The sequence below is a fragment of the Penicillium concentricum genome (genome assembly GCF_028827145.1).
Source record: "Penicillium concentricum strain IBT 3081 chromosome Unknown utg000006l_segment0_segment0, whole genome shotgun sequence".
In the NCBI taxonomy this organism is placed as follows: domain Eukaryota; kingdom Fungi; phylum Ascomycota; class Eurotiomycetes; order Eurotiales; family Aspergillaceae; genus Penicillium; species Penicillium concentricum.
In genome coordinates, this window is record NW_026622759.1 from 460,738 (window position 1) to 488,130 (window position 27,393).

At 49.0% G+C, this 27,393-nt stretch overlaps 7 protein-coding genes across 7 annotated transcripts; 6 read left to right on the forward strand and 1 right to left on the reverse strand.

Annotated features, from left to right (window-relative positions):
- Positions 1 to 367: 367 nt before the first annotated feature.
- swr1 (putative SNF2 family helicase/ATPase (Swr1)) lies at positions 368 to 5,239 on the forward strand (the record flags this gene model as incomplete). Its single annotated transcript, XM_056728088.1, has 1 exon — positions 368 to 5,239. The coding sequence occupies one exon, from the start codon at positions 368 to 370 to the stop codon at positions 5,237 to 5,239; it is 4,872 nt and encodes a 1,623-aa protein (XP_056573903.1).
- A 2,441-nt stretch (positions 5,240 to 7,680) lies between these two features.
- On the forward strand, positions 7,681 to 8,844 carry N7517_010366 (Clr5 domain-containing protein; the record flags this gene model as incomplete). The annotated part of the gene is made up of 2 exons (XM_056728089.1): positions 7,681 to 7,808; positions 7,872 to 8,844. The coding sequence occupies 2 exons, from the start codon at positions 7,681 to 7,683 to the stop codon at positions 8,842 to 8,844; spliced, it is 1,101 nt and encodes a 366-aa protein (XP_056573904.1).
- A 424-nt stretch (positions 8,845 to 9,268) lies between these two features.
- On the forward strand, positions 9,269 to 10,343 carry N7517_010367 (NADPH:quinone oxidoreductase family protein; the record flags this gene model as incomplete). Its single annotated transcript, XM_056728090.1, has 2 exons — positions 9,269 to 9,301; positions 9,351 to 10,343. 2 exons carry the CDS (start codon positions 9,269 to 9,271, stop codon positions 10,341 to 10,343), a joined length of 1,026 nt encoding a protein of 341 aa, XP_056573905.1.
- Positions 10,344 to 11,192: 849 nt separating this feature from the next.
- N7517_010368 (uncharacterized protein) lies at positions 11,193 to 13,954 on the reverse strand (the record flags this gene model as incomplete). Its single annotated transcript, XM_056728091.1, has 2 exons — positions 11,193 to 13,814; positions 13,865 to 13,954. 2 exons carry the CDS (start codon positions 13,952 to 13,954, stop codon positions 11,193 to 11,195), a joined length of 2,712 nt encoding a protein of 903 aa, XP_056573906.1.
- A 598-nt stretch (positions 13,955 to 14,552) lies between these two features.
- On the forward strand, positions 14,553 to 15,479 carry N7517_010369 (SSH4 family protein; the record flags this gene model as incomplete). The annotated part of the gene is made up of 1 exon (XM_056728092.1): positions 14,553 to 15,479. One exon carries the CDS (start codon positions 14,553 to 14,555, stop codon positions 15,477 to 15,479), a length of 927 nt encoding a protein of 308 aa, XP_056573907.1.
- A 3,444-nt stretch (positions 15,480 to 18,923) lies between these two features.
- N7517_010370 (glycosyltransferase family 2 protein) lies at positions 18,924 to 20,764 on the forward strand (the record flags this gene model as incomplete). The annotated part of the gene is made up of 4 exons (XM_056728093.1): positions 18,924 to 18,961; positions 19,011 to 19,880; positions 20,091 to 20,382; positions 20,651 to 20,764. 4 exons carry the CDS (start codon positions 18,924 to 18,926, stop codon positions 20,762 to 20,764), a joined length of 1,314 nt encoding a protein of 437 aa, XP_056573908.1.
- A 948-nt stretch (positions 20,765 to 21,712) lies between these two features.
- On the forward strand, positions 21,713 to 27,268 carry N7517_010371 (ATP12 ATPase F1F0-assembly protein; the record flags this gene model as incomplete). The annotated part of the gene is made up of 7 exons (XM_056728094.1): positions 21,713 to 21,986; positions 22,072 to 22,844; positions 23,101 to 23,144; positions 23,363 to 24,567; positions 24,640 to 26,024; positions 26,079 to 26,432; positions 26,498 to 27,268. 7 exons carry the CDS (start codon positions 21,713 to 21,715, stop codon positions 27,266 to 27,268), a joined length of 4,806 nt encoding a protein of 1,601 aa, XP_056573909.1.
- Between the last annotated feature and the right edge of the window lie 125 nt (positions 27,269 to 27,393).

Sequence of the window (27,393 nt, forward strand, 5' to 3'; positions counted from 1 at the left end):
GTAGTCAGTGGAAGGCAAGAGAGCCAATTGGGTAGAGGGGGTTGAATATCAATGATGAACGGATGGAGGTTTGCGGAATGTGTAGCCTGAGGCACCTAGTCACAAGACTTCAGGCATCCACGCGCCGGCGCGACATAGGTAATCGCTCGCCCGGAAAAAAACCACTCTCCACGTATTCTCATCATCTCCGTTGTTTTTTCGTCCTCATCCACGCTACAACGCCGATAAGCATGTTAAACTTCTTGTAGTATCTCTACTCGATAGTTCCTATTTGCTGATGCCAAAATAATCTACTCCGACTGCGTCATTGTTGGGATAACTGGGGTCACCTGCCGCCAACGGCCCCTGTCGTCTGCGGCTCCAAGTCATGCAAAACGGCACCCCCAACGGCCCATCACCCCAAGATGAACGCGTAACACCTGTGTCCGATTCTACACCCCTCAACGGGTCTATAATCGAAAATCCATCGGATTCTAACCCCCACGAATCGATTCCTTCCAAGCCGAAAGACGTCGAAGCTGTCCATCAACCCGAAGAACCCCCATCGAAGAAAAGAAGACTCACAGATTCCTCCTCGTCGCAACGTTCCACCCCCAGACCACCATCGCCGCCTTGGAAAAAAGCTGGCTTTGAGGGACCCACGTCCTTCCTCTCTGAAGGCAAGCGCAGGTCTTCGCGGACAAATGCCGTCCCGATCGAATTTCAACCTGGGTCGGACAAGAGACACACGCGAGGAGCTCAGAACAAGAATGTTGGCAAGCCCGTTCGTGATGGAAGCAAGCCGGTTATATCCTCGCCACTATCGGTAACGCAGTCACGCGCCGACGTTAATGGAAAAGTTGGTGGAAAGGCCACTGCCAATGGATCTCCTAGAGCGCCGTCGCGTGCGGCCAACAAGCCACAGCGTATCTCACAGACTCCAGCACCAAAACCAAGCCATTCGCGCGCCAAATCTCGCAGCTCCACTACTCTTCCTCGCCCATCGGGTGCCAACGTGAACGGCACTAGTTCTCGCTCGCTTCGTGATCGCCCGTCCCTTTCGAATCTTTCACAGGAGGTTAATGGAGCTTCAGATGATGTCAATATGGACGATAAGGAACTTGAACAAGGATCAACGAAAATTCCAAAATTGCGCATTAAATTGAACAAGCCTGTCCTTCCTATTCGACACCCCGGCCACATACCGCAGAAGAAACACACGTCTTTCAGAGAATGGGTATACCAAAACGATAGCTCAAGTATATTGTCAGAGGAGGAGGCTGCGGTAGAGGCACGCAAACGCCGCGAAGTCATGACTGCTGCCGAGCCCGGTGGACCGTTGAGTTCGCAAGTCTGCTCGGCATATATCACAGAACAGCAAGAGGAACCTCCCCCACAGTACTCGCACCAGGACCACTTGGTTTCCCACGCGCTTTATTTCCAGAAGCTCCTCGACAAAGAACACAAACGCCATCGTCAAACAGCCAAACTGTTTGCGCAGTGGTGTGCCGACGCATATCGGAAACGCCACAAGAACCCCGAAGATATTCTACGCGAGCAGCAGGAGGAGATGCGTGGAAAGCGCAAGCAGCTATCAAAGGATCTTCAGAAGATGTTCGACTTGACTCGTGCCGATATTGATCGGGTCCGCCTAGCACGTTGGGAAGAAGAGCGGAAAATGGAAGACCAGCAGGCTCTTGATCGCGCCATCAAAAAGTCTACTATGCTTTTCGAGAAGCGCCGATCGGAGATTCTGGGCGAATTACCCAGCGATGCTCTGGTGACGAGTGACGATGAGGATGGCGCATCAGGCCTCTCGTCTGGCTCAGCCGAAGAAGACGAGAGTAACATGTCAGATTCTGAATCCGGAACCGACGACGAAGCTAATGTGGACGACGATGCCACATTGACCGCAGAAGAGCTCCGGCTGAAGTACGCCAACTTACCGACTGAGGACTATACCGACCGGATGTCTATAGCGTCAGGTAGCACGGCAGTGACCAACCCCAACGAATCCTTGGATCCTGAGGCTGTTTTAGATGACTTCGATTCACACGCCACCCCCAAAGATAATCAGCTAGACGATGTTGATTCAGTGTTGATGGATGAAAGTGATGCCTCCACAGATATGGATGATGATATGGGTGATAGTGACGAAGAGGAAGAAGACTCGAGTGAGGAGGAGTCAGAAGAAGAAGATGAGAGTGAATCTGGCTTGCTGGGTTTCTTCTCGAAGAATGAGACCCCCGTACTAAAAGAGGGCGATGAAGCTCTAGCTGCCGACCACCATGAACAAGATATCGATATCAAACCGGCATCGGATGGCGAAGATGACAATGACTTCGAAGATCCGGATGAAGTTTCACTGGTTCCAATTGGACCAACGACTAGCGAGGGCACTTCAACAGAAGGCACGCCATTACACATCGCCAATGCTTCTGAAGCCTCACCTGCTGTTGAAACCCCGATGGAAGAGGAGCTCGCCGAAGCTGAAGCCGAGGAGACAACTCCTGTTGATGTCGTGGAGTTGGAGTCTGCCAAATTAGAGAGCGAGGAGGCAACTCCTACTCACATCGCGGACGATATTGATCACCCCCAACCTATGGAAGTAGATCATGTTCATGCCAGCCGACCAAGCGGGGATATGTCCAGTGAACCATCGCCGGGAACCTTCGCAACCAAACCATCGGAGCCTGATTCGGTCTCATCGCTCGAGCCTGCGATCGAAAAGGCACTGCAAATAAGTCACTTGCCTGCCCCAGGCCTACAGACACCCATTCCATCGATCCTGCGCGGTACACTACGTGAATATCAGCACTACGGATTGGATTGGCTTGCGGGTCTCTACAACAACCACATCAACGGTATTCTGGCAGACGAGATGGGCCTGGGCAAAACGATTCAAACCATTGCCCTTCTTGCCCACCTTGCCGTGGACCATGGTATCTGGGGCCCGCATTTGGTAGTTGTTCCCACCAGTGTTATGCTCAACTGGGAAATGGAGTTCAAGAAATGGTGCCCGGGGTTTAAGATCATGACTTACTACGGGAACCAAGAAGAACGAAAACAGAAACGCCGAGGCTGGACAGATGACAACGCCTGGAACGTGTTGATTACATCGTACCAACTCGTTCTGCAGGACCAAATGTCTCTCAAGCGAAAGGACTGGCACTACATGATTCTTGACGAAGCACACAACATCAAGAACTTCCGCTCACAGAGGTGGCAAGCCCTTCTTACGTTCAAGTCCCGTGCTAGGCTTCTCCTAACGGGTACACCACTCCAGAACAATCTCACAGAACTGTGGTCTCTTCTGTTCTTCTTGATGCCTTCGGATGGTACCAATGGTGGCGTTGAAGGGTTTGCTGATTTAAAGGATTTCTCTGAATGGTTCCGGCGCCCCGTTGAACAAATTCTGGAGCACGGCAGGGAGACTATGGACGAGGAGGCCAAGGGCGTGATCACCAAACTTCACACCGTTCTCCGCCCATATCTTCTTCGTCGACTGAAGGCCGATGTCGAGAAGCAAATGCCTGGCAAGTACGAACATGTGGTCTATTGTAGGCTGTCAAAGCGTCAGCGATTCCTTTACGACGGCTTCATGTCGATGGCCCAGACCAAGGAGACGCTCGCGTCCGGAAACTTCCTCTCCATCATCCACTGTCTGATGCAACTCCGTAAAGTGTGCAACCACCCTGATCTCTTTGAAACCCGACCCATCTCCACCTCCTTTGCGATGCCGCGGTCTGTGGCTATGGACTTCAATATCAAGGAATCCCTCGTTCGACGACGACTCCTCTTTGAACACCCACTCACCAAGATCGACTTGGATTTCCTCAACCTCGCACCCGTATCACGGGAAGATATCTCACGACGGCTGGCCGACGACAGTATCAGGCTGATGGCTATTGGCCCGTTCAAGACTCTCCGAGAACGCCAGTACAACCGAACCAACTGGGAGATGGGCTTTGACGGGTCCAACATGCAAACCATCTTAGAGTCATTGGAGAACGCCTGTCGGAAGAGGCGAATGGCGGAATTAGAGCGGTGTCTCTACTTTGAATCCAAGCGGCACGGCCGTCGGCCCATATACGGTAGCAGCCTTATTGAATTCCTCCGGGCTGGGACCAAGGAACATGCGCTATCCAATGCCCCGCTGCGGAAGCGCTCAATGGCCGACTGGTTGTCAAGCCGGTCTTCCGTCCTCGCGTCGATGATTCTGACCGTTGAGGAGCGGGCTCTTGAGATGCATGGCTATGTCCAGAGATTCGCCTGCGTTACCCCCGCTGCTGTTGCCGCGGGCATGAACGAAGCCGCCCTAACTCCCGTCGAGACCCGGCTTTTGACCAATAATCGGCCAAACCCGCCATACGATCCTTTCCACGAAGCCCGGATGCGCCTCTCTATTGCATTCCCCGATAAGAGATTGCTCCAATACGACTGCGGCAAACTGCAGCGCCTTGACAAACTCCTACGTGACCTCAAAGCCGGCGGGCATCGAGCCTTGATCTTCACTCAGATGACCAAGATGCTCGATATCCTCGAACAGTTCCTCAATATCCATGGCCACCGCTATCTCCGACTCGACGGAACTACGAAAGTCGAGTCCCGACAGATGCTTACGGAACGATTCAATAGTGATCCCCGCATCCTCGCTTTCATCCTATCGAGTCGATCCGGTGGTCTGGGTATCAATCTCACGGGCGCCGACACGGTCATCTTCTACGATCTAGACTGGAACCCAGCCATGGACAAGCAATGCCAGGATCGCTGCCACCGCATCGGTCAAACACGCGATGTCCACATCTACCGTTTCGTATCCGAGTATACCATTGAATCCAACATCCTCCGCAAAGCCAACCAGAAGCGCATGCTCGACGACGTCATCATCCAAGAAGGCGAGTTCACCACAGACTACTTCACCAAGCTGAACGTGCAAGGAATAGCCGAACCCGACGAGCGCGATGGCCAAGACGAAGCAAGTGCTGCCATGGACCGAGTCCTCGGCAACCGCGTGGGCGGAACCCGCGTCTTCGAAGCGGCCGAGGACAAGGAGGATCTTGATGCGGCGAAGAATGCCCAGAAAGAACAGGAACACGCCGACGATGGCGACTTTGAGGAGCACAGCGCTTCCCACGGAACACCGGCCCAGGCTGGGACCCCCTGGAAGAGGTTGTCACGGTTCCGGTGTCTGGTGACGCAGAATTGGAGCCCGGTCACATTGATGATTATCTCTTGCGCTTCATGGAGTGGAACATGAGGGATGAACCCCTGGTTCTGCCTGCAGATAAAAGCAAGAAGAAGTCCAAAAAGGGCAAGGAGCACCATCTCAAGAGGCGTCGTTAAGATACTCCACTCCCTAAATATTTTCCCGTTCTCTCAGCTTTTGTCTCTATGTATAATCCGTTGAAGATGTTATAATGTTTTATTTTTCTCTGATTAGCTGTACTTTTATTTTCTCTTTTCCCCTCTGTTAATCCTATATTAACAAAAAAAAAAAAAAGACCAATAGAAAATAAATCTTAACCAAATATTTTCAAATCAATAGTCTATTTCCCGGAGATTATCCCCTCAAGTGGATCGGAATCCATATCATTCTACTCCAACTATAGACTCTTGGATCTCTGCTATTGGAATTTAGTTTGGTCTTTATATTAATATCAATAGTGTGAAGAATTGTAAAGGGAATAGATTGCGTATCAAACGGGGGGAGGTATATAGTCAATAGCGTTGTACCTTTGACAACTCCATATATAAGAATGTATATTAAACAATATATATGCATTGAGCTGAGAATAAGATAAGATCTCGGGAGGCTTTTCCCCCTATTTTGTCTTCAAATTCTCCAATCTCAAAGCCAATTTCGACTTACCTCGGCAAGTCATCTCCGAATTGAAGGGGGAATCCAGAGCCTCTACAATTCGCATATGAAAAGGTATAGGCCGAGTATTCCCCGTCTGATTGGAGTCGGGGATCCACTGATCTTCTCTCCGAAATCGGGGGGAAAATGGGAGGCTTTGGAGAGAGAGAGAGAGAGAGAGAGAGAGATATTCTATTAAGCTTTCAAAGTGCAGGAGATCCACGATGATCCGGGGATGTCTTACCACTTGATATCCCTGAATACAGGGATCGTGTTTCGAAAGCTATACAGAGTAGAGATATATGGCATTTCCTTATTGGACCGGGGAAAAGATAAAAGAAAAAGAATGAAAAAAAGAAAAAAGAAATAGAATGAAATGACAGCTTTTCTTTGTAGATATATGTGAAAGAAATGATCAACTTAGACTGGAGGTGAAAATATGCCGATGCCCTTGTGTTGGATCTGGCTCCATTGCCTGTTTTAGGCCGAGTGTCGAACACAAAGAGAGAAAGGGGTTCTCATATCCAGGAACATGAATCGTCATTCCAGATTTTCATTTGTGAGATATATAGAAATGGGTTAAAAGATATCTACAAGAGCCGAAGCCGGACTGCCGTTCGAGAGATTGTGACATATGCAGGCCAAAGAAAAGTGATTGGCAGCTCGTGGGCATGCAGTGTCGGGCCCGTGCATTTCAAGTTAAACTGTCTCTCATATTCCTCTCAGGCAGAAATGGTAGAAAATCCCCGTTTAAGGGGGGAAGTCGCCTGATAAAATCCACTATTGAGGACCCGGGCAGATCGTCGTCGATCAATTTACTAGATCGATTTGGCGCTCGCACGAACTGATACTCCACGAACTTCATACCCATTGGTGTAGATCGAGACGGGGGCTTTACACTAGTTCTGACACCATGTGCCTAGCGGGATTCACCGTAAAAAAAAAAAAAAAAGAAAAAAAAAAAGAAAAAAGCATTTGCCTTGGGGTCTGGGGGAGACCGCTTTTTTTTTTCCCCCAGGAACTTCGGTCTCTGTCCGAGTGAAAGACATCTAATTGGATTTCCATTCTCCAAAAGTTCATCTGCTTTTAGATAGACGTCCGGTGTTGAACCAACGGTAGCGTCAAACCCGTCAAAACCGTCAAACCCATCAAACCCGTCCCCTGAAGGATCCCTGAAGGATCGGCGACCATGAGGTTCACGCCGGGCTTATCTGGTTTGGAGTATATGACCATATTGGGATAAAAACTGGGGCACTAAATGCACAGTAAATCACTGGGGAACTTTATGTCTCTCCATTTGGGTTTTTTTTTCCCCCTTCCATTCTCGAACTTGAGGACATTTGACAATATCTCGATAGGTCAAATGTTAGGGGAAAAAAAAAAAAAAACAGTTCAAAGCCCGTAGATGATCAATCGAATTTCGAATATCCGCTTTGTTCAAACGCGCCAAGCACTCAACTGGGGATAGTAAGACCTAGTAGAGAGCTGTTCCGCTTGGATGATGTGATCCACTTGGAGTAATGACATCGCTTGGATGATCGTCGCCAATGATGTTTTCCCTGTGAATCTCGTTCATGATCGCCGTGCTGAACGCCACGGACGCTAAGGCCCAATCCTTGAGAGATTGTGTTCCAAGACAATGGAGATCTGGAGAGAGAGAAGTGGGAGAGGTTGGCCCTAACAAACCACTCTTATTATTACTTTGATTATATATTATATTTTTCTATTTCCCTACTATTTATCTTCTACATATAACTGTCTCGCCCGTTTCCTGTCTCTTTTTTTTATTGATCATCCTTGATCTTCCCCTTTCCACTTCCCAATTGGACTGTGCGTTGATAATGAAGACTTCCATCTCGTCTGATGTATGGGAGAAGAAGAAGGCGTTGATCTCCAAGTTATATATGGAAGAAGAATGGCCTTTGAAGCAAGTCATTAAGCAGATACGTACCGATGATTTCAATCCTAGGTGAGTACATGTCTATTCCATTCTGACACCGGACTCTGATGGACTATCAATTAACACCTCCAGTGAAACTCAACTACGAAGCAGACTGAAGAAATGGCGAGTAACCAAGCCATCCCGTCAGACTCGGAAGAAGAGTCTGGCTGAAGCCTCTGGAGAAGAGCCAGACTTGGACAAGGATGCGAAGCGCAAAGCATCGATCATCCAAAGACCACTGCCATCATTACCGGTAGAGGCACCAACAGGCCATGAATGGCCCATGACACAACCCATCTATGGGCAACCGTCCACCCTCCAACAACCTGTCCCAGACCAGGACCGGAAATGGAGCTCTCCTATGATCCAACAACTCACCCCAAGCCCCGCCGGCGAGCATATCCTCGTCCCAGGCCGCGCAACAGCCGTCTCCTACCCAAATCTCAGCCCAATAACAACAACCTTCGACCACCCCCATACTTCCCCAGTCGGCGAGGGTCTCATGCTGAACACCACCTCAGCCCTGACCCCATCCTACCCAGCCTACCCACTCTCACCAGAGTCGTGCCTCCCAAGCCCAGGCACAGCAACGACCCCCGGCGGCATTGGCTGGCCACCCCGCGCCGTCTCAGTAGACTACGGCCTCAACCCATCTCAGTGGTACTCGCTGCCCTTTGAAGCCATTACCCCTCCCGCCTCCGTCCCTCAGTCCACAGCTGCTCCCATGGCGCCTTCAGTCAACGGCTACCTCCCCCAAGCCCAGCTCTACCATCACTACCATCACTACCACAGCGAGGCACCAGAGTACCCGCATGGCTATGATGCCAAGAACTGGAAGCGGGCTATGTCGTTACAGTATGATATGGCCGGTCACCTGGCTGCTCGGCCCGAGCACGATAGGAAGCATATGATCCCCCATACACAGCCTCATGATCAGACGCATACTATGGCGGCACCGTCTCATACTCAGTCTGGTGGGCCTCATTCCGTGATGTGTGCTCCGATCATGCCTTATATGGGCCATGACCATTATGCGCAGAAGCCTCCGGGCATTGGATACTAGGTGCTAACTTGCACTGACGCTTTTATTCCAGTTGAAGATCTGTGATACCTTGACACTTGATACCTTTTTGTGTGAAATATGGGTGGATTGTTTTGTTTTATTTGCCATACCCAGTGATATGTTTCGGTTTCGGGGAGTTTGGAAAAGGAAACTATATTGATACCTATTGATTAATTGAGCTTGATCTATCTATTACTATGTATATTATATATATATCAAATGTATAAAGTGTTCTATAAATTGCCAAGACGCGTCAGTTACCCGAAAAGGAACCTCGGCATCTTGCGGGGAAGCTCCGCAGTCCTTCCAGAGCTCTTTTTATTTGGACATGCCCTGACCATTTTTTTTTTCTCTTCATCTTCGCTCTTCACTCAAAAGTTCAGACTCTGTCACCTCAATTCCAATCTACATTCCCACCGCCAAAATGCGTGCCGTCCAAGTCAGCGAATACGTCAAAGTACCTACAACCAACCCCAACTCTCCACCCCAAAGACTAACTCCTACAGGGCCCTCTAGACCTCAAAGTAACCACAGTCCCAACGCCAACCCCAACTGCAGACAAATACCTAATCGAAATCCACTCTGCCGGCACAAACTTCTTTGACATCCTCCAAATTCAAGGCAAATACCAAAACCAACCACCGCTCCCCTGGATCGGCGGCGCCGAATTCGCGGGAACAATCATCTCCGTCCCGACGTCCCCAAACAACCGCTACAAACTCGGCGACCGCGTCTTCGGCGCCACACAAGGCGCTTACGCAACACACGTCCTAGCCGCAGAGCAAACCCTCCTCCCCGTACCGGAGGGGTGGAGCTTCGAAGATGCGGCAGGGCTATTCGTCACGGCGCCGACCTCGTATGGCGGTCTTGTGCAGCGCGCTGGCGTGAAGGCCGGGGACTGGGTTCTTGTTCATGCTGCTGCGGGCGGCGTCGGACTTGCTGCTGTGCAGATTGCTAAGGCTATGGGGGCAACTGTTATTGCTACTGCGGGAACCGAGAGGAAGAGGGAGATTGCTAAGGTTTTCGGGGCGGATTATGTGGTGGATTATACGGATAAGGCGTGGCCGGAGGTTGTGAAGGGGATCTGTAAGAAGAACAGGCAGGGCAACGGGGCTGCTGGAGTGGATATTGTTTATGACCCTGTTGGGATGATCGAGGCGAGTTTGAAGTGTGTGGCGTGGAATGCGCGGTTGTTGGTTATTGGGTTTGCAGCGGGGAAGATTGAGAAGGTGGCGCTTAATCGGGTGTTGTTGAAGAATGTAAGTATTGTTGGCTTGCATTGGGGGCAGTATGCCAAGTTTGAGACGGAGACTGTTGGTGAGGTTTGGCAAGGGATCTTTGACCTTGTTAAGCAGGGGAAGTTCAAGGGAACATCGTTCAAGGATGAGAGCTTTGTTGGATTGGAGAGTGTGCCCAGGGCTTTGCAGGCGTTGGGTGGAAGGGAGACTTGGGGGAAGGTTGTTGTGAATATTGTTGGTGATGCGAAAAGCAAACTGTAGTGTCGAGAGAATGATAGATACGTGAGAAAGCAATAGATTCGATTCGATATTAAAACTGATAAATGTAGATGCGCAAGGAGTCATGCTCTCGTAGACAAAGTAAAATTCCCGAAGGAATAGACTCGAGCAAGTATAACATGAACTATGAAGGCCCTTTTTTGCTCTAGCAACTTTTGTATTTCAAAAATGAGCGTGAGCACCCGAAGGTACCCAGCTCGCAATCCAGCTCCAGTCGGTCACGGCCACAAGACGTAGCGCTGTGGTGACTGTTCTCCAGAAGGAGAGCCCTTGAGCATGTCCATATGGACTGGGACAGCTGGATTGATGAGTTGCGGATGAATCTGTGTGGTGTTTGATATATATCTGGGATTGGGTTAGTGAATAAGTATCGATATACACCATACAACAGAATGGCATTAAATTCCGAGTAATGGTTTGATTGTGTTCAGAAGAATGTCCAGAGGAAGTTGGCGAAAAAGAAGAAGAAAAAAAAAGGAAAATGAAGGACGATTACTCATCACTATACCGCCCAGTTTCTGCCACTTTGAATATACTATAATTCCAATGGAATGGAGTGTTCTAAAACATATTCAACAGATATAAAGACCGGTATATTTATAAGCAGAGTTCAAGGTCCAACTCTCAGAGATCATACCCTACTCTGAAAATGGAGACATTACTATAAGGCTGAAATGAACGTATTCTCGAGGTAACCATCAATGATGTAGAAGTGGATCTATTTGCATATGCAGAAATCCCAAATGCGAAACATGGAACTGACAAAAGGAAGAAAATCATAACATCATAGTAATCGTTCATATCAATCGTTCATATCATAGGTAAATCTTTTCAATGGTGACGCTCACGCATCTCAACAACAGTAGTCCAACCCTCACAACAAGTACGGCTCATATTATGTCCACACCAGCAGCAGGTCACCTTGCGAGGCAGAAGAGGTGCGGGTCGTAGATCGGGCTGGGAGGCTGGGAATTGACCGAATGGCAGTGATCGTGATCCTGTCAGCTTGCGGGTACCACTGTCAGGTGGTTTCTTGGAGAAGGATCTGCCCAGCTTGAGATCTGGGCCTAGACGCTCGGGGCAGGCGAGACGTGCGTAGACTTCGGAGGGTAGGTCGTGCCAGTACTTGCAGCGGCAGCAGATTACGAAGACCTTGGCGATGGTTTGTGGGTTCCGGGCTGCTTTCGCTTTTTGGGATCTTCTCTTGAGGATGCTCATGGGGCCTGGTCGGGTTTGCGGGCTGTCGGATTGAGTACCCGGTTGGGTGCTGGGTTGCATGCCGGGATGAATATCGGGCTGAGTTCCAGACTGGGGGCCGTACCGTATGCCGCGATAAGTATCGCGATGAGAGCCAGGCTGCAGGATAGGCTGCAAGACAGGCTGAGTGCTGGGTTGAATGCTAAGTAGAATGCTAGGTTGGGAGCTAGGTTGAAGGCTAGGCTGAATGCTGGGTTGAGCGAGTGGACTAACAGGAGCATCCTCTACGACCGACCCCTCAACAGCAGAGGTCGAGGGATTGGTATCCACGCGAGTCAGAGAGTTGCGTTTGAATCCAGGGGACTCAGGGGTATCTTCATCGGCAGTGTCATAATTTGAATGACCATCGTGGGAGGAGGCGTGTGAAGAAGTACGGCTATGTCCTGGTATAAACCCTCCGGGTCCTCCAATAGCAAGGATATTCCCCGGGAGTTCGGTAGAAGTGCGAGAACCTCGGCGGGGGGATCTCGCAGGAACAGCGTAAGTGCCATCCGACAGGTCCTTGGATGTTCGGCTGTTTCTCTCGCCGGATGAAACACTTCCTGTATGGAATGGAGGTCTGACGGCTACCTGGAAGGGAGATGCCGGGATGTCTCCGAGCGTATCGGCTGATGCAGTTGGCATTCTCCAATTCTCTTGACTCCGTCTTTCGCTCTTCACTGGGATCTGTGGGAGTTCGGCCGACTGTGGAGATTCTTGGAAGTTTTCCTTGAAACGACTTGCAGTTCGCTTGGGGGTATGCGACGAAGCTATAGGCAATCGGCTGCTGCCTCGATCCTCGGGAAGAGGTTGAAAGGGAGAGTGTGGTAGCTGGGGTGAGCTTGCATGCTCAAGGCTTTGTGCTATCGGTGATTTTGGAATCCTGGAATCATTCTGGGTCGATTCATCCGTATTTGCAGGATTCAGCGCGAGCGGAGACGACTTGTATGTTCGCGGGAAGGGTTCCACTCGATTCTTCCTGGCAAGGTTCGCCGTGGAGTTTGTTGGTGCTGGGTTGGGTGGTAGATAAGACCTGGCACTAGATGGACTTGATGCATTTTCCGAAGCTTCTGGAGTTTCTGGGGGCGTCAGCTCCTGCAACTGGCGAGCTGTAGTAACTTGAGTAGGTGAAGCAGGATAACCGGGTGGATGGAAGTTAGGCTGGCTCAAGCTTTGCGGTATTGGCATGCTAGTAGCTCCAACGGAACAGTCATGGCGCGTCACACGATCAAGAGGATTTTCTGTGGCAGGCACACTCTTCCTATCATGCTTCAGAGCTGCGGAAAACAGCTCCCTATCCAGATCGTCCGAGGATGCTAGTGTCTCGCGGTTCCGAGCAGCGTTTCCAATAATGGACCGACTACCTTTGGGCTGCTCCGACACTGACCGATTAGACTGTCCGTCCTTTGTCTTCCAAGCTTCCGCCATCCTCCAGTTCTCACGAAGATCGTCGGACTTTGCGGAGGCGTGCAGTAAACGGCTATGCTGGGTCGCGTTGGGCATTTTGTTCGAAGCGGATAGATTCAGTGCGGTGCCATGCGTGGATTGTAGCTCTCGGGTGATGGCTGTACCAAACCTTTCCGGTAAAGTCAAAGGCAGAGAGGGTGGGTTCGTATCTGTCCTAAGCTGGCTAAACTCGGCAGACGGAAAGTCTACATCGCTCGAATTTGAATTCCGGCGTGAGCGCCGGAAGATCGAGGAAAAGCCACTTGACGATCTCGGACGCTCTGCATTCGCACTGGAGCTTCTGCTTGAGCTGCCCACTGGTTGTTTCTTGGTCAGACGGCGAGAAGATCGTTCATAGATTCCGAGGTTGGCCTTGGATTGCGCATCCTCAAGTGCTAGCAACCGTTTCTCGAGTTCTTTCCTCTCGGCTTCCAGTCGCCGTGTGACGCGCTTTTCTTTCTTCTTGGGTTTGTCCCACGTTGGAGATTTGCAGATATTGTCTCCATCTCCGTTGGGGTGGCTAGGCAAGGGCGTCATTTGTTGAGTTGGAGTATCATCCTCCATAGAAGCTCCATTTGCGACTGATAGACTCGAGCCAGGTGTACCGGTGGAGGGCAAACGAGAGTTGGAGGAGTAAGAGCGCGAGCTGGGCCCGGTCTCATCGTACAAGGAGTGCCTGGCATAAGAATTACTGTTGGCTGCCTCTTGTGCGAGAGCTTCGCGGGCGAGAAATGGAACTGGGGGAATAAACTCGGCTTGACTGTGCCGTTTCTTCAAAGGGTCAAATGAAGTTCCTCCATTTAACTTGGCTGTTAACTTACATCCATAGATTTACTAAAGACGCGGTGGATGTGGTTCGAAATTGATGATCGACGGGCCCTGCGGGGCTGATCGGCGGAAAAGGCCTCCATTGGAGTTTTGATTTAGCGAAGAAGACAAGCGAATGACATTGAAAAAAAAAAAAATCCAGAGATCGAGAGACCGAGGGATCGTGAGACGTGAGATGTATGTGAGTCGTAAGTCGTAAGTCAAGAGAGAGAGAGAGAGAGAGAGAAACAAACAAACAAACGAGAGACAAAGGCCAAAGGCCAAAGGAACAAAACCAAAAAAAAGAGAAGAGAAAAAAGAAAAAAACGTTCAACAGTCGAGAATCGAAGAAATTCCAAATGAGCTAGTTGTGCTAATTGTGCTGGTTTGCTGGTATTGGCTGCATCTGAAACCTCCCAGCTATTCTTAGTGTCTTTTTCTTTAGTCTCGATTTATAGATTGCTATGTACTTATATAAATTTGTATACTCCATACTATACAAATCTAACATGATAAATAAGTACTCATTAATTCACAAGAAAACTAGGATCTAGTCCAATTCCAAACTCATATGAATTGTGAAACTGTCAGAATGAGAGAACCCCAAAGAATCTCAAAGTCGCCCCTCGCTTGGCATCTCACCTTGACATCTCCCCTTCAAAACCACTCCGATCCTTAAAATTATTACTGTGATACAACACAATGTCCAACGACTTACCGCCAAGTTATGAGGCATCACAATCCTGGGGTAACCAGCCACAGACAACCTCAGCCAATCCACCGCCATATCACAACTGGCAAGAAGCAGTTCCAGACACAGCCACATTCCCACCACCCCCCATCGCCGGCTACCTAATCTCAGGTACAGGGAACGCCTCCGAAGATGACGCACAGCGCGCCCACGATTTCTGCGACTCCGTTCCGCTCTGGCTCCCAACCCAGCCCTCACCTGCTGTCTACAATGACGTGCAGGCCCACGACCTTCGACCCGTGCAGCCAGCCGAGCTGCGTGGCCATGTCTCGGCTGTGGCGCGTGGTCGCTGGAGTGGACACAGCGTCGATGGGAATGGGGATTGTGTCATTCTTACCCAGCTGCCCATGTATTTCCCTGCTGCGGACTCGCCGTTTGTGCGTGAGCTGAAGAAGACTATCTACTTCGAGGTTAAGTTGTTGGCGCTGAGGGCGGGGCCGACCCCGCAGGACTGTAGTGGGATTTCGATTGGCTTTGCTGCGCAACCTTATCCGTCGTGGAGATCCCCTGGCTGGGAGAGGGGTGGGTTGGGAGTGTTTTCGGATGATGGGTGTCGGTTTGTGAATGATTCGTTTGGCGGCCGGGAATTTACGACGGCGTTCAAGGTGGGTGAGACGGTTGGATTGGGGATGGAATTTGAACTGCCAGATAATATCTGCAGTGGGGAAAAGAATAAGGGATGCAAGGTGCATATCTTCTTCACGCGGAATGGATGTCGATCTGGGGAATGGGATCTGCATGAGGAGGTCGATGCGGATTCTGGGGGTGTTGAGGGCTTGGAAGGGGACTATGACCTCTACGGGGCGATTGGGCTGTTCGGTGGCGTCGATTTCGAGTCTTGTTTTGAGCCTGCAGGCTGGCTATGGAAGCCGGAGTGAAACGTGTGATATGTTTTCGATCTGCCAAGTAAGGAGGGCAGGTCATAGGGCTGACCCTTTTTTTAATTAATTATTATTTGGCTTTGCTTTATGGCTGTAGGGCTGTATAGCTGTATGGCCTTTATAGCTTCATAGCTCTAGCTTTGATATGATGATTAAGCTGGTATAGCTTGATACACAATCCAAATTAGCTTTATAGCTTTAATATGGGATCAGAGCAGAAACACCAGAACAAAGAACATATAAAAGCCAAGAAAAGAACAGCGAGATTCTCTATGTGCAACTACCTTGCACAGCCTATTTCAACGGCCAACGCCGAGGCTACATACCCTGCATGGCGTAAATGGGATTTCTGCACATGTGTTCTGAAAAGGGAATTGTATTTTCATTTATTATATTTTGTCCACAATATTCCTGGTAACTGCATCGCATTAGTGGCCGGGGGGATGCACGAGGTGCATTTCCGCTACGACGACGGTCCTTGCGACGTCTGATGAGCAGGTGCATCTCTGCCGCTTTTCCGTATGGTCCCCGGTCTATCCTAGCTGCATGAACGGCAGGGAATCGTTTTATTTGACGTCAGGATGTGCCGAGCGCATTGCGATCTTTGTCCCTTTGCATATTGATGTAGATTTGGGCGTTTCGATACGAGGAAGGAATTGGGTTCGGGGATTTAAGACCTTGGATGTCTACATAGCGGTATAATAGAAGCAAGGACGGACATAGAAGTGAGCCGAGTCCGTACAAGTGAGGCTGATCGAAATGAATATCTTACTATAGACTTGACTGGCCTCGGTACTTGGTATTTTCCTAAGGAAAAAGAATGCGCACTGACAGCAATAAAGAGATAAGCCTGCGCTCGGTGCTCTTCTAGATGGTCATGTTCGTAAGCGACCATGCGTCTATTCATCTACGTGCTCGTATCTGCATATAAATGACAGTCCAGGTCTATAAGACGCGATTAGTATGAAAGAGCCGCAGTTGAGAGGTCTGAGAGTTCCTATTGAACCAAACTTAGAGATATATGATTGGCGAGTTGTACTATATTATATATATATATATATATATATGTATACCCCGTATATAGGCTCTAAACGGAGAAGCCGGTCATATGTTCTCCTAACAATACGTATGTAAAATATACCCCGGGATAAAAAGTCAGTGGAGAACCGAAGTCGGCGATAATCCCGAAGCAAATAAGCCACCAAGTCCATATTCCTGCAACTAACCCACTAGAGAGCGGCTAGAATGGCACGGATGTTTTTCCCACTGGACCAATTATACTAAGATACTATTAACACAGAAACTATTATATGATTTTCTGCTACGGAGTACTTAGGTTTACATTCTGGTTTTATATAATTTGGACAAAATCATAATGGGTTTATATTCTCTGAAAAGTTCTAAATATATGCCCCACAGCCGATCTAAATCTCTGAATAATACTAGCAACATATGGTAGATGTACCTTAGTTAACTTTTCTCTGTAATGGGGGAAATTTCTCTGATCGACTGCATGTCATCGCCCCTTTTTCCCGTGACAGACGATCCCGTTTGGCCCCCATTTGATATCCCGGAGTGACCTCGGGTCTATGCGTAATAAAATAAAAAAACCCACAACAGGCCCCCTCCCTACCCTCTCTTTCACAAATCATATTGAAAGTGAAATAGAAATCCGGCCATTCCCGGCCGGTGGAGAGCGGGTTCAATACTGGGAGTCCGTGCAGCCGAGATACGCGTCTGTTTCACTCAAGACGTGATCTGGGCGCGGCCAGACACCGTGGCTATTTTGTACTTTTCAAAAGAGTCCCTTTCGGCTCGGCCGGAGAAATAAAAAAAAAAAACGGTGCTAAATATACAAGGTACGGGAATATAGGTGCATATGCAGAGAACCCAGATGGAACTGTTGCAGATAAGAAAGAAAATGAAACGAAACGAACCCCATAAATTGCCACTTGTAGAACCCTGTGAAGAGAGAAGAGGTCTTAGCCATTTTCCCCCTCAAAAGTACCAGATTGCGAGTTTGGACGATCACCAAGAGATATCCCTATTAGGCCTTCTGCAGATGCATTAATCCTATCCTCTCCGGCCGTGCCCCCATTCTGCTAAGGCTGGAACACCTTTTAGACGCCAAACACTGGCGCGAAGCGGTTGTGGTATTGACCGGTATCAATTCCTGATTTCATTAGATTCTGAATTAAACATGTTAACATAAATGTATATATATAATATACATACTATATTAGATATCATATTTTTATGAGTTATAATATTAAAGCACGGACCAGGTTCACTTTCACACTGTATACTCGTGACCGGGATTATTTACCTTCACGCCACCGAGGCAGCTGGTTGCCCTTTGGCATTAAACGCGCAATATCAGGCGATCTGTCTTTGCCTACTTTCTATATTTTCGATTTCTATGTTTTCTATCCTTTTCCTTGCTATATCAAACCCCATGCCCCACATGGAAGCTGTACACGAGTTTAGCGATCGCCACTAGGATTATCCGTATTTTTCAAAATCTTCAGAATGTAATATGCTAATTAATCCGTTAATCCTTCTCCGAGAACCAAAAAAAGTAATTGTACTTTTGAATCTCTTCCGTTTTGCGGAATGTCGGAGTTCCACAAATCACTTATCCAAAGTTATAGAGGAATTTATAGAGATATTTTAACCTCGAAAGACAAAGGATATGTTCTAAAGAAAAGAATGGTACTTGGGAACAAAGTACCTTCCATAGGGTTGCATTGCTTATAAAGACCTGACTATCAAGTATCTATGCAACTAACCTAAATGGTTGCCTACTATGATCTTATATTTTCCCTTAATTTTTACTGTCACTAAACGAGTTAGTATAAAAAAAAGGACGAAAACAAAACAAGAAAGGTACATGCATATGTTCCCCACAGGAAACATGAGATGAATACAAATTATCTTAAATAGCTAAATAGCTAAATAGGTAGATAGTCAAATAGTTAAATAGTTAAATAGTTAAATAGTTGAATAGCTGAATAGCTAAATAGCTAAATATCATAAGATACATAAAAGATACGTAGGTCCCCTAGACTCTAGATCCAGGGTCTCTGACGCACGAGGCAAAAACTACCACCTGCAGCACACTCAAAACGATGAGCTTTTTAGTTTTATTTATTTTAGTTTTTATTAATTCTTTTTTATATTTTTTTTATATTATCTATATATTTTATTTTTATTTTTATTTTCATGTGCTGCCTTTCTTACTTTATAATCTCTGTCTCCCTTCAATTCAAAGTACTTATCTCTTTTTTCCCCTTTCTCTTTTCCATAAAGGAAGCATTGTCTCCTTGACATTCGTTTTGACTTTGTCTAGGCAATTGTTGATCAAGAGTTGCTTATACCTTCCAAAAGAGAATCCACCCCCAATAGTTAGGGTTACGTGGGGACAAGTCCGAGTTTCACACCATGGCATTCCCGTTTCTGCGAGCATTCGTCACACTCTTGTGAGTACATCTGGGGAGCTCAATCTGAACCCAGCTAACGAGGGATAAGTCTCTATCGCTATACTCGGCTCGTGTTTAACTTGTTCTCCTTTTGGACATTCAAGCCAATCCCACCACCGGAGAACCCCAAATTGACCTCACAAGATGTGACGGTGATCATTCCATCGTTGGAGGGCTGTGGCGTCGAACTGGTAGAGACCATACGGACCATTCTTGAAAATCAACCCTTTGAATTGCTCCTGGTGACAATCGAGGCCAATCGCATCAAGGCGGAGCAGATGCTGCAAGCCATGCCAGCATCGGGATCTCGAATCCGATTGTTCACGGTCAAGCATCCCAACAAGCGTCGTCAAATGACCCAAGCTATTCCCGAGGTCCGAACTGCTATCACCCTTCTCGCCGATGACGACGTGAGCTGGCCTCGTACTCTCCTTCCTTGGATTCTGGCCCCCTTTGAAAAGGACGAGAAATACGGTGGGGTGGTGACCTGTCAGCGATTGCGCCGAGCCATTGCACCGAGCATCTCACAGCGAGTCTGGGGCTTCTTGGGTGCTTTGTACCTGGAACGACGCAACTTCGACTGCGGCGCGACTACCCATGTGGACGGTGGACTTCCCTGCATGTCGGGACGGACGGTTGCGTATCGGACGCAAATTCTGCAGAATGAGGCCTTCACCTATGCTTTCACCAATGAGGAATGGTGGTGGGGCAAGTATCAACTCAACGCCGACGATGATAACTTTATCACCCGTTGGATGGTCTCGCACGGATGGGAAACTTATATGCAGTACCACCCAGAGGCAGAGGTGCTGACTACCCTCGAGGACAACCCTCGTTTCTTGAAGCAATGCGCCCGTTGGTCAAGAAGTAATTGGCGGAGCAATCTGACTTCAATGTTTCACGAGAAGCACATTTGGCAGTGAGTGCAACTTTTTTTTTTTTTTGGTCCCCCTCTTATGTCCGATTGGTGTTTATACCTTGACTCTTACCCTCTTATCTCGGTACCTTTTGGTTTGTTTTTTCTCGGGTCAAAAAGATTCTTTGGTCCAAGTCTATAAGATCTTGGTGTGACCTTTGAAGCAACCTAAATTATATTTTGGCTCAAGAATGCTAACATTTTTTTTTATAGTCGTCAACCTTGGAGTGCTTATGCCGTTCACCTGACCACTTTGTCGCCGCCTGCCTTTTTAGGTGACATTTTACTTGTCTGGCTGTGCCACAAGGCAACTGGATCATGGGGAGAGTCATTCCACGATCAATCCATGACTATGCTTTACATCTGGATCTTCACTAGCAAGTGGATTAAGTTGTTGGGTCATTATCTTCGCTATCCAGTCGACGTGATGTTGCTACCCATCTCCGTCCTCTTCGGTTATTTCCACGGCGCGATCAAGATGTACGCCGTAATGACATTGAATGTGGTATGTTTTAATTTCTTTCTCATTTCTTGTTTTTTTTTTTGGTCTTATCGGGTGCATATGCCGTGTGTATCAAAGCGCAACTCCTCCTATGAGAGCTCAGCATCATAACGCTTTGATCACTGTCTCCTCCCTCTTGCAGCTTTTACCCACTATTCCCCTCGATTGTTTTAGATCGCGCATCTGCCTTTTTTTTTATTTGAATTTTTTATTTTTTTTTTGGCTTTTCGCATTGACCATAGAGCTGGACTGACTTTGAGCTTTTTAACAGACAACATGGGGTAGCCGTGATGGCGCCGATGATTACGATGCCGAGCGCATGAAGAAGCGGACGGATGCTGATCGAATGAAGCAACCGTACTATCCGCAATATCTCATCAAATGAGTTCTTTTTTTATTGAAAAGAACCATTTCCTGCTCTCTTTTCCCTCGGATATTGGTCTACCATCTCCCTTGGATTACACTGGGAACAGGGGAGAACTTCTGGCCCATTGAGTTGGCCCTTTATATCATTCATGACGAAACGCCGTGACGACACCCATATGCTCTGCTTTGATTCTAGATCCCCAGTTTTATCCCTTTTCCCTTTTACCCTGACGATTTTGCCCGCCAAGTTGTCGAGAGTGATACGAGCAACTTCACAGTGGCAATTCTCTTCTCAATACCGCGTCTTTACTTCTGCCCAATGCTTTTCTTTTCTCTGCACATGGCCTGGTTATCAAAAATGGTGGCAGGGTCTCGATCTGTTGAGGCCTTTTTACCCCTTCTCTTCTTGTAAATTACAAAAGCATGGGCGGATGTCGTTTTTGCGATTGTTCTGCTATTGCTCTGCGCTTGACTCTTGACTCTGCGCGTCTCAGTTTGCTTTTCTTTGATTCCCCTGAGTTTTCTGTGAGAGCTTTTGGTCCTTTTTAGATGCAAGGTGGTAATCTGAACTTTTAGTTTTTTTCTTTTGCTTTCCCAAACTGCAGATAATCTCTAATTGGAATATACGCACAATACCATTTGCTCATAGAGAGAATAGAGCCCCTAAAGCTACCTCGGAGCAGGATCCTGTCATAGTTTCTAATTCTGATATCATGCAGAGTCTAGAACCAGTCCAAAGAGGCTTGAATGTAGTAAGAAAATAGTGTCAAAGCTCATGTGTAATTTATGTGAGACAATATGTACTTCGTAGATTGTATATGTAGATCGTGTTTGGGGTTTGTGGCGCGTGTGGCGAGCCAAGACTTTGGGAAATGTTCGAGTTCCGACCTCCAACTTTGGATTCAGGAACTGTCCCCCATCCACTCCTTTTTTTCTCCAATCAATTGCTAAGGGTGTCCTTCAAGAAATGGTCGCTTTTGCTCGCGCTGCGCTTCCGCAGTTATCCGCCATCGCCCGTCCTGTCTCGCTATGCCGGCATATTCACTCGTCTCCCTTCAGATCAGCTGTTGCACACCCAGTCACTGCCCAAGGCCCTCCTCCTAAAGCTCCAGAGTTCAAGGAAACCTTAAAATCGGATGATACGGAGCTCCCAGCTTCCGAGGGTGGAGCGTCGCGATACAATCTCACTGCTGCGCTGAAGAAGCGGTTTTGGAAGGATGTCCATGTGCATGGAAAGTCAGGTATGGGCGGAACGGACATTGGCTGTCTTTCTCATTAATCTCCGGTGATACTCGCCAGCTAACGCAGCCACTTTTTTTTATTCAGACGAATATCAAGTTCTGCTTGACAAGCGACCCGTCAGAACCCCGGCGAAAGAAGTTCTTACTATTCCCTCCACAAAGCCTCACCTCGCCCACGCTGTTGCGCTAGAGTGGGATGTGATGCCCTCCGCCCAAAGTGCTCTCAAAAGTCACCTTATCCCCATGACCTCCCTCGCAGCCCGCGCCACCGATATTGCCCGTGAAGATGCCGAGGGCAAAAATACCACCAGAAAACAGATTATCGCAACTGCCATGCGTTACCTAGACACTGATACTCTACTCTGCTGGGAGCCGGAACGACAAATGCACGTGTTGGAACGGACGACGGCCGACGGAAAGCCCATCGAGACTCTCCGTCAGATTCAAACGAGGATCGCGGGAAACATCATGAGCTTCTTGTCTACCAAGGTCTGGCCTGGCCTTGAAATCATCCCTATCCTCGACACCAATAGCATCCTTCCTCTCTCTCAGCCGAAGGGTACGAAAGACAGTATCTGCATCTGGGTTTCGGAACTGTCTGCGTATGACTTGGCCGGTCTTGAGCGGGCAATCCTTGCTTCCAAGAGTCTTCTCATCGCGGTCCGCCTGGTGGTGGAATGGAGTGAGAACTTCCGCCACATTCAGCGACCCGAGACAAAGAAGTTCGGTATCGAGGAGGCCGCTGAGGCGTCGAGTCTGGAGGTGACCTGGCAGACTAATATGTGGGGTGAGGTTGAGGATACCCACGATGTTGGTAAGGAAGACTTGAAGCGACAATTGGGCAGTGTTGTGATCTTGGTTAGCGGGGAGACTCGATAAACTAGTGTAAATTAGGTATACTGTATGATAGATATAAATGGCATAGATGGGCTGAATGGCCTTGCTTTGTATAAATGCATGTACAATATTTGTATTTCATATCGAGACAATACTCGAGAACACCCTCATTGCCAAGGCGGAGATTAGCATCATTTGCCCCCCAAACAAGGGCCCGAGGCCCCCAGACCCCCCCCCCCCCCCCCCAATTTCATCTCAACTCTCAATCTCTGCGCAGATATTGGATATCCGGTTTAAAAGGATGTCTGATAAACCTGAAGGGTAAGTCTTGTTCCCTTCCAAATTTGGTACTATAGCGCTGGATCCATGGTTCATCGTGCATCATGACGGCTGTGAGAACCCCCGGGGGAAATACCTTGACTTGACTTCCTTGGTATCTCTGAACCGGTAAACTTTTTGAAGCAGTCATATGTGAAGTATACGGTGTATACGGAGTGCACGGTGTGTGGACTTTCTACTGACATGCCACTGTCGTTCAGGCACAAACGCTCTCGAAGCGCAATAGCACTTGCCCTCCTCCATCGCGACAAGTCCAAGGGCGAAGACAAAGACCCCGACAACGGAGACAACAACTCAGTCACATCTACCTCCTCGAACCCCGGCTTGTTGAAACACACCCGCAGCAGCAGCCGCCACAGCCGTCGCAAACAAGGCCAGGACTCGAGTCCGCCACCGGCCATTCAAGAATCCGCCGAGAATATGGACACAGTCGAAAACCTGCCTTCCTTGAACCACATGGAGACTGGCGGCATGTCGCTTGAGCAGTCTGTTCGCACCTTCCGTCTCTTCGAGATCTTGCGCAGCGGTGATACCACGGCCATCTCGAAGGCCATTAAGGATACTATCGACCCGCAGGGTGTGAGCTACCTCAACGGCACGACTGTCCTCCATTTGGCTCTGCAGTGCGCCGAGCCCCAGGTTGTGGAATATGTGCTGTCCACTGCGGAGGACCTCGATATCAACTCACGAGATCGGGATGGAAACACGCCACTTCACATCGCCGCCCAGCTGGGTCGGGGCCCGCTTGTTCGCGAATTGCTGAACCGACCGTCTATAAATGATTCCATTGTCAACTATCGGGGTCAGACGGCTCTCGATTTGGCCCGTACCCCTGAAATCTTCCAGCAACTTCAGCTTGCGCGGTCTCTCTTCATCGATAGCAAGAACCAGGAAATCCAGGCTTTGATTGCAAGCTCTGATTATAAGGAGTTGGAGGCTTTGCTCGAGGAACCTCGGGTGGAGGGTATTATGGATGTGAACAGCTACGACCTGGTTACCGACCCGACAACAGCCCAATCCGGTGGCACCCTTCTACACGAGGGTGCTAGAAATAAAGATGCGCAGCTCATTGAAATCCTTCTGACACATGGCGCGGATCCTTTCCGCCGTGACAAGAAGGGGAAGCTACCGCAGGATGTTACCAAAGATGATAAAACCCGCGCTCTCTTGAAGAGATCACCGGCTGCTGTTATTGCTCAGCGTGGTATTCAGGAAAGGGCTATTCTCGGAAATAGTAATGCTCAAGGCCTTGCTGGGCGTGTTTCGGTTGGCGATGCCCCGCTTGGGGGCAAGGACGCTCGCGAGATGAGAGGCTATCTCAAGAAATGGACGAATTACACCACGGGGTACAAGTTGCGCTGGTTCGTTCTGGAGGATGGAGTTCTGAGTTATTATAAGCACCAGGGTATGTCCGGGGCTCATCTCCAGTGTTGTCATCGCCCCTCCTGTCGTCGACCCCTGCTAACTTTCTTTATAGATGATGCAGGCTCTGCCTGTCGCGGTGCGATCAACATGAAGATTGCTAGACTTAGCATGGATGCGCAGGATAAGACGCGCTTTGAAATTCACGGCAAGTCGTCGGTCAAATACCACCTCAAGGCCAACCATGTCGTGGAGGCAAAACGCTGGTTCTGGTCTCTCAACAACGCCATTCAGTGGGCCAAGGATGAAGCGAAGGAGGAGGAGCGTCAGCGATCGAAGAATGCAGAGGTGCTTCGCCAGGCCAAGATCGATCAGACAGAAGGACGCCCTGTGGATACACCATCGGAGTCTGGCCTTTCTCACAAGCCCAGCACAAAGGGTCTCGCTCCTCCCTCTTTGGGCGGTGGCAGCAGCAGCGGCACAAGGCTCAGCACATATGCATCCCGGACTACCCTGGATATTCCAGCTGGAGACGAAGATAGCTCCGCTTATGGCGGTTCTTATGACCAGATTCTTGCTCCAAATGACATGAACAGAGTAATGAGCCATGTCACAACTGTGCCGGACGGAGAGGGCGAGGATGAAGAATTTGTCGACTATGGTTCAAGCCACGAAAATGAGATGCCAGCCGCTGATAAAGATGCTCTCAATATCACCGCACAATCTGCAAAGCTTCAGTTAGATCTTCTTGCAAATGTGGCTGCCTCGATACAGACCGAGAAATCCAAGCATCCGGAAATGACCATCTCGGATCCAGCCCTCGAAGAGGCTCTCGGTGCTTACGAAGCTGCAGTCAGCAGCCTCAAAGGTTTGGTGCAGAATCTGCTCAAGATCTCACGAGACCGAGACTCTTATTGGCAATCTCGTCTCAGTAGAGAGGAGTCCATTCGTCAGATGTGGGAAGAAAGCATGGCTCGCGTGGCCCGCGAGCACGAGGAGCTACAATCCAAGATGGGCGAGTCTGAGGAGAAGCGGAAGCGGACCAAGCGGGCTCTGAAGGAAGCCCTGGAGAGCGCAACAGGCAGTAGCCGTTCTATCGCCGGTGCTCAACCCAGTTTGCCAACAGAGAACCAGGATCTTGAGGTTAGCCAAACTGAAGGTGGGGTTGCCGAGACGATGGATGAAGCAGACCAGGCTACGCAGCAACTATCTACGAAACCCGCGCCCACTCGCAATCCGTCGACCTATTCCAAGCTCAGTAGTCTCTGTGATTCAGAATCGGACGGAGAAGAATTCTTTGATGCTATTGATGCCGGTGAAATCGAGGTAGAGGATTTTAATAACGCCAAGGAGAACAAGGTGGAACAACCTAAAGATGAAAGTGCTGAACTTCGGGCTGTGAAGAGTACCATCATTGCACCGTCCTTTAAGGGTTATGAAGATCCCGTTAGAGAGCGACTTAAGATGGATGCTGATGATCGGCCAAAGATCTCTTTGTGGGTAAGTTATGGTGTTTCCTTCTTCCTTTCTTTGTCGGTGCTAACTACTGTTTAGAGTATTCTGAAATCTATGATTGGAAAGGATATGACGAAGATGACGCTCCCCGTGTCCTTCAACGAACCAACTTCACTGCTTCAGCGAGTGGCTGAGGATCTTGAATATACTGACCTCCTTGACATCGCCGCTGGTCGGTCCGATTCAATGGAACGCCTGGTCTACGTCGCCACGTACGCCGCAAGTGAGTATGCCTCGACCATTGGCCGTGTCGCAAAGCCCTTTAACCCCCTTTTGGGTGAAACCTTCGAGTACGTGCGTCCGGACAAGGGCTATCGATTCTTTGTGGAGCAAGTCAGCCACCACCCACCGATTGGAGCTGCGTGGGCCGAGTCGCCCAAATGGGACTACTGGGTAAGTGCATCTGATATTCGTAACCCAATATCTCTTAGCAGAGCTAATCCAAATTACGTATTCAGGGTGAATCCTCCCTCAAGTCCAAGTTCTACGGCAAATCCTTCGACATCAACCTTCTGGGCACATGGTTCCTGAAGCTGCGACCTTCCTCCGGCGGGGAGGAACTTTACACCTGGAAGAAAGTGACCTCGTCAGTTATCGGCATCATCACTGGTAACCCCACAGTGGACAACTACGGTATGATGGAAATCAAGAACTGGACCACCGGCGAAGTCTGCTACCTCGACTTCAAGCCCCGTGGCTGGAAGGCCTCATCGGCCTATCAGGTAACAGGGAAGGTCGTCGACAGCGAAGGCTCCCCCAAGTGGAGCATCGGTGGCCGCTGGAACGACAAGATCTACGCGCGCCACACCCCCGGCTTTGAGGCACCTGTCTCCGGCCAGGATCCCGAGTCTGCCAAGACCTTCTTGGTCTGGCAGGCTCATGCTCGTCCTACCGGTATACCTTTCAACTTGACTCCGTTCGTCATCACGCTCAACGCCCTCCCTGAGGGTCTGAAAGAGTGGTTACCTCCCACCGATACCAGACTGCGACCTGATCAGCGGGCTATGGAAGATGGTGAATATACTTTGGCTGCTGATGAGAAGCACCGTGTCGAAGAGAAGCAGCGTGCTAAGCGCAGAGATCGCGATACCAACGGCGATGTCTACGCACCGCAATGGTTCGCCCGTGACAAGTGTCCTGTTACTGGAGAGGAGTTCTGGGCTCATAATGGAAAATACTGGGAGTCCAGAGAAGTGCATGATTGGAGTCGATCCGAGGATATCTTCTGAGAGGTCATTGGCTTGATGTTTTCGCTTGGATGCTTTGTACAAGACTCTCGATTATCATAAATAAACGAATCAATTCTTTGGATAGCTTTCTCATAGCCATGGGCTCCTCTTGAGTATAATGAAAA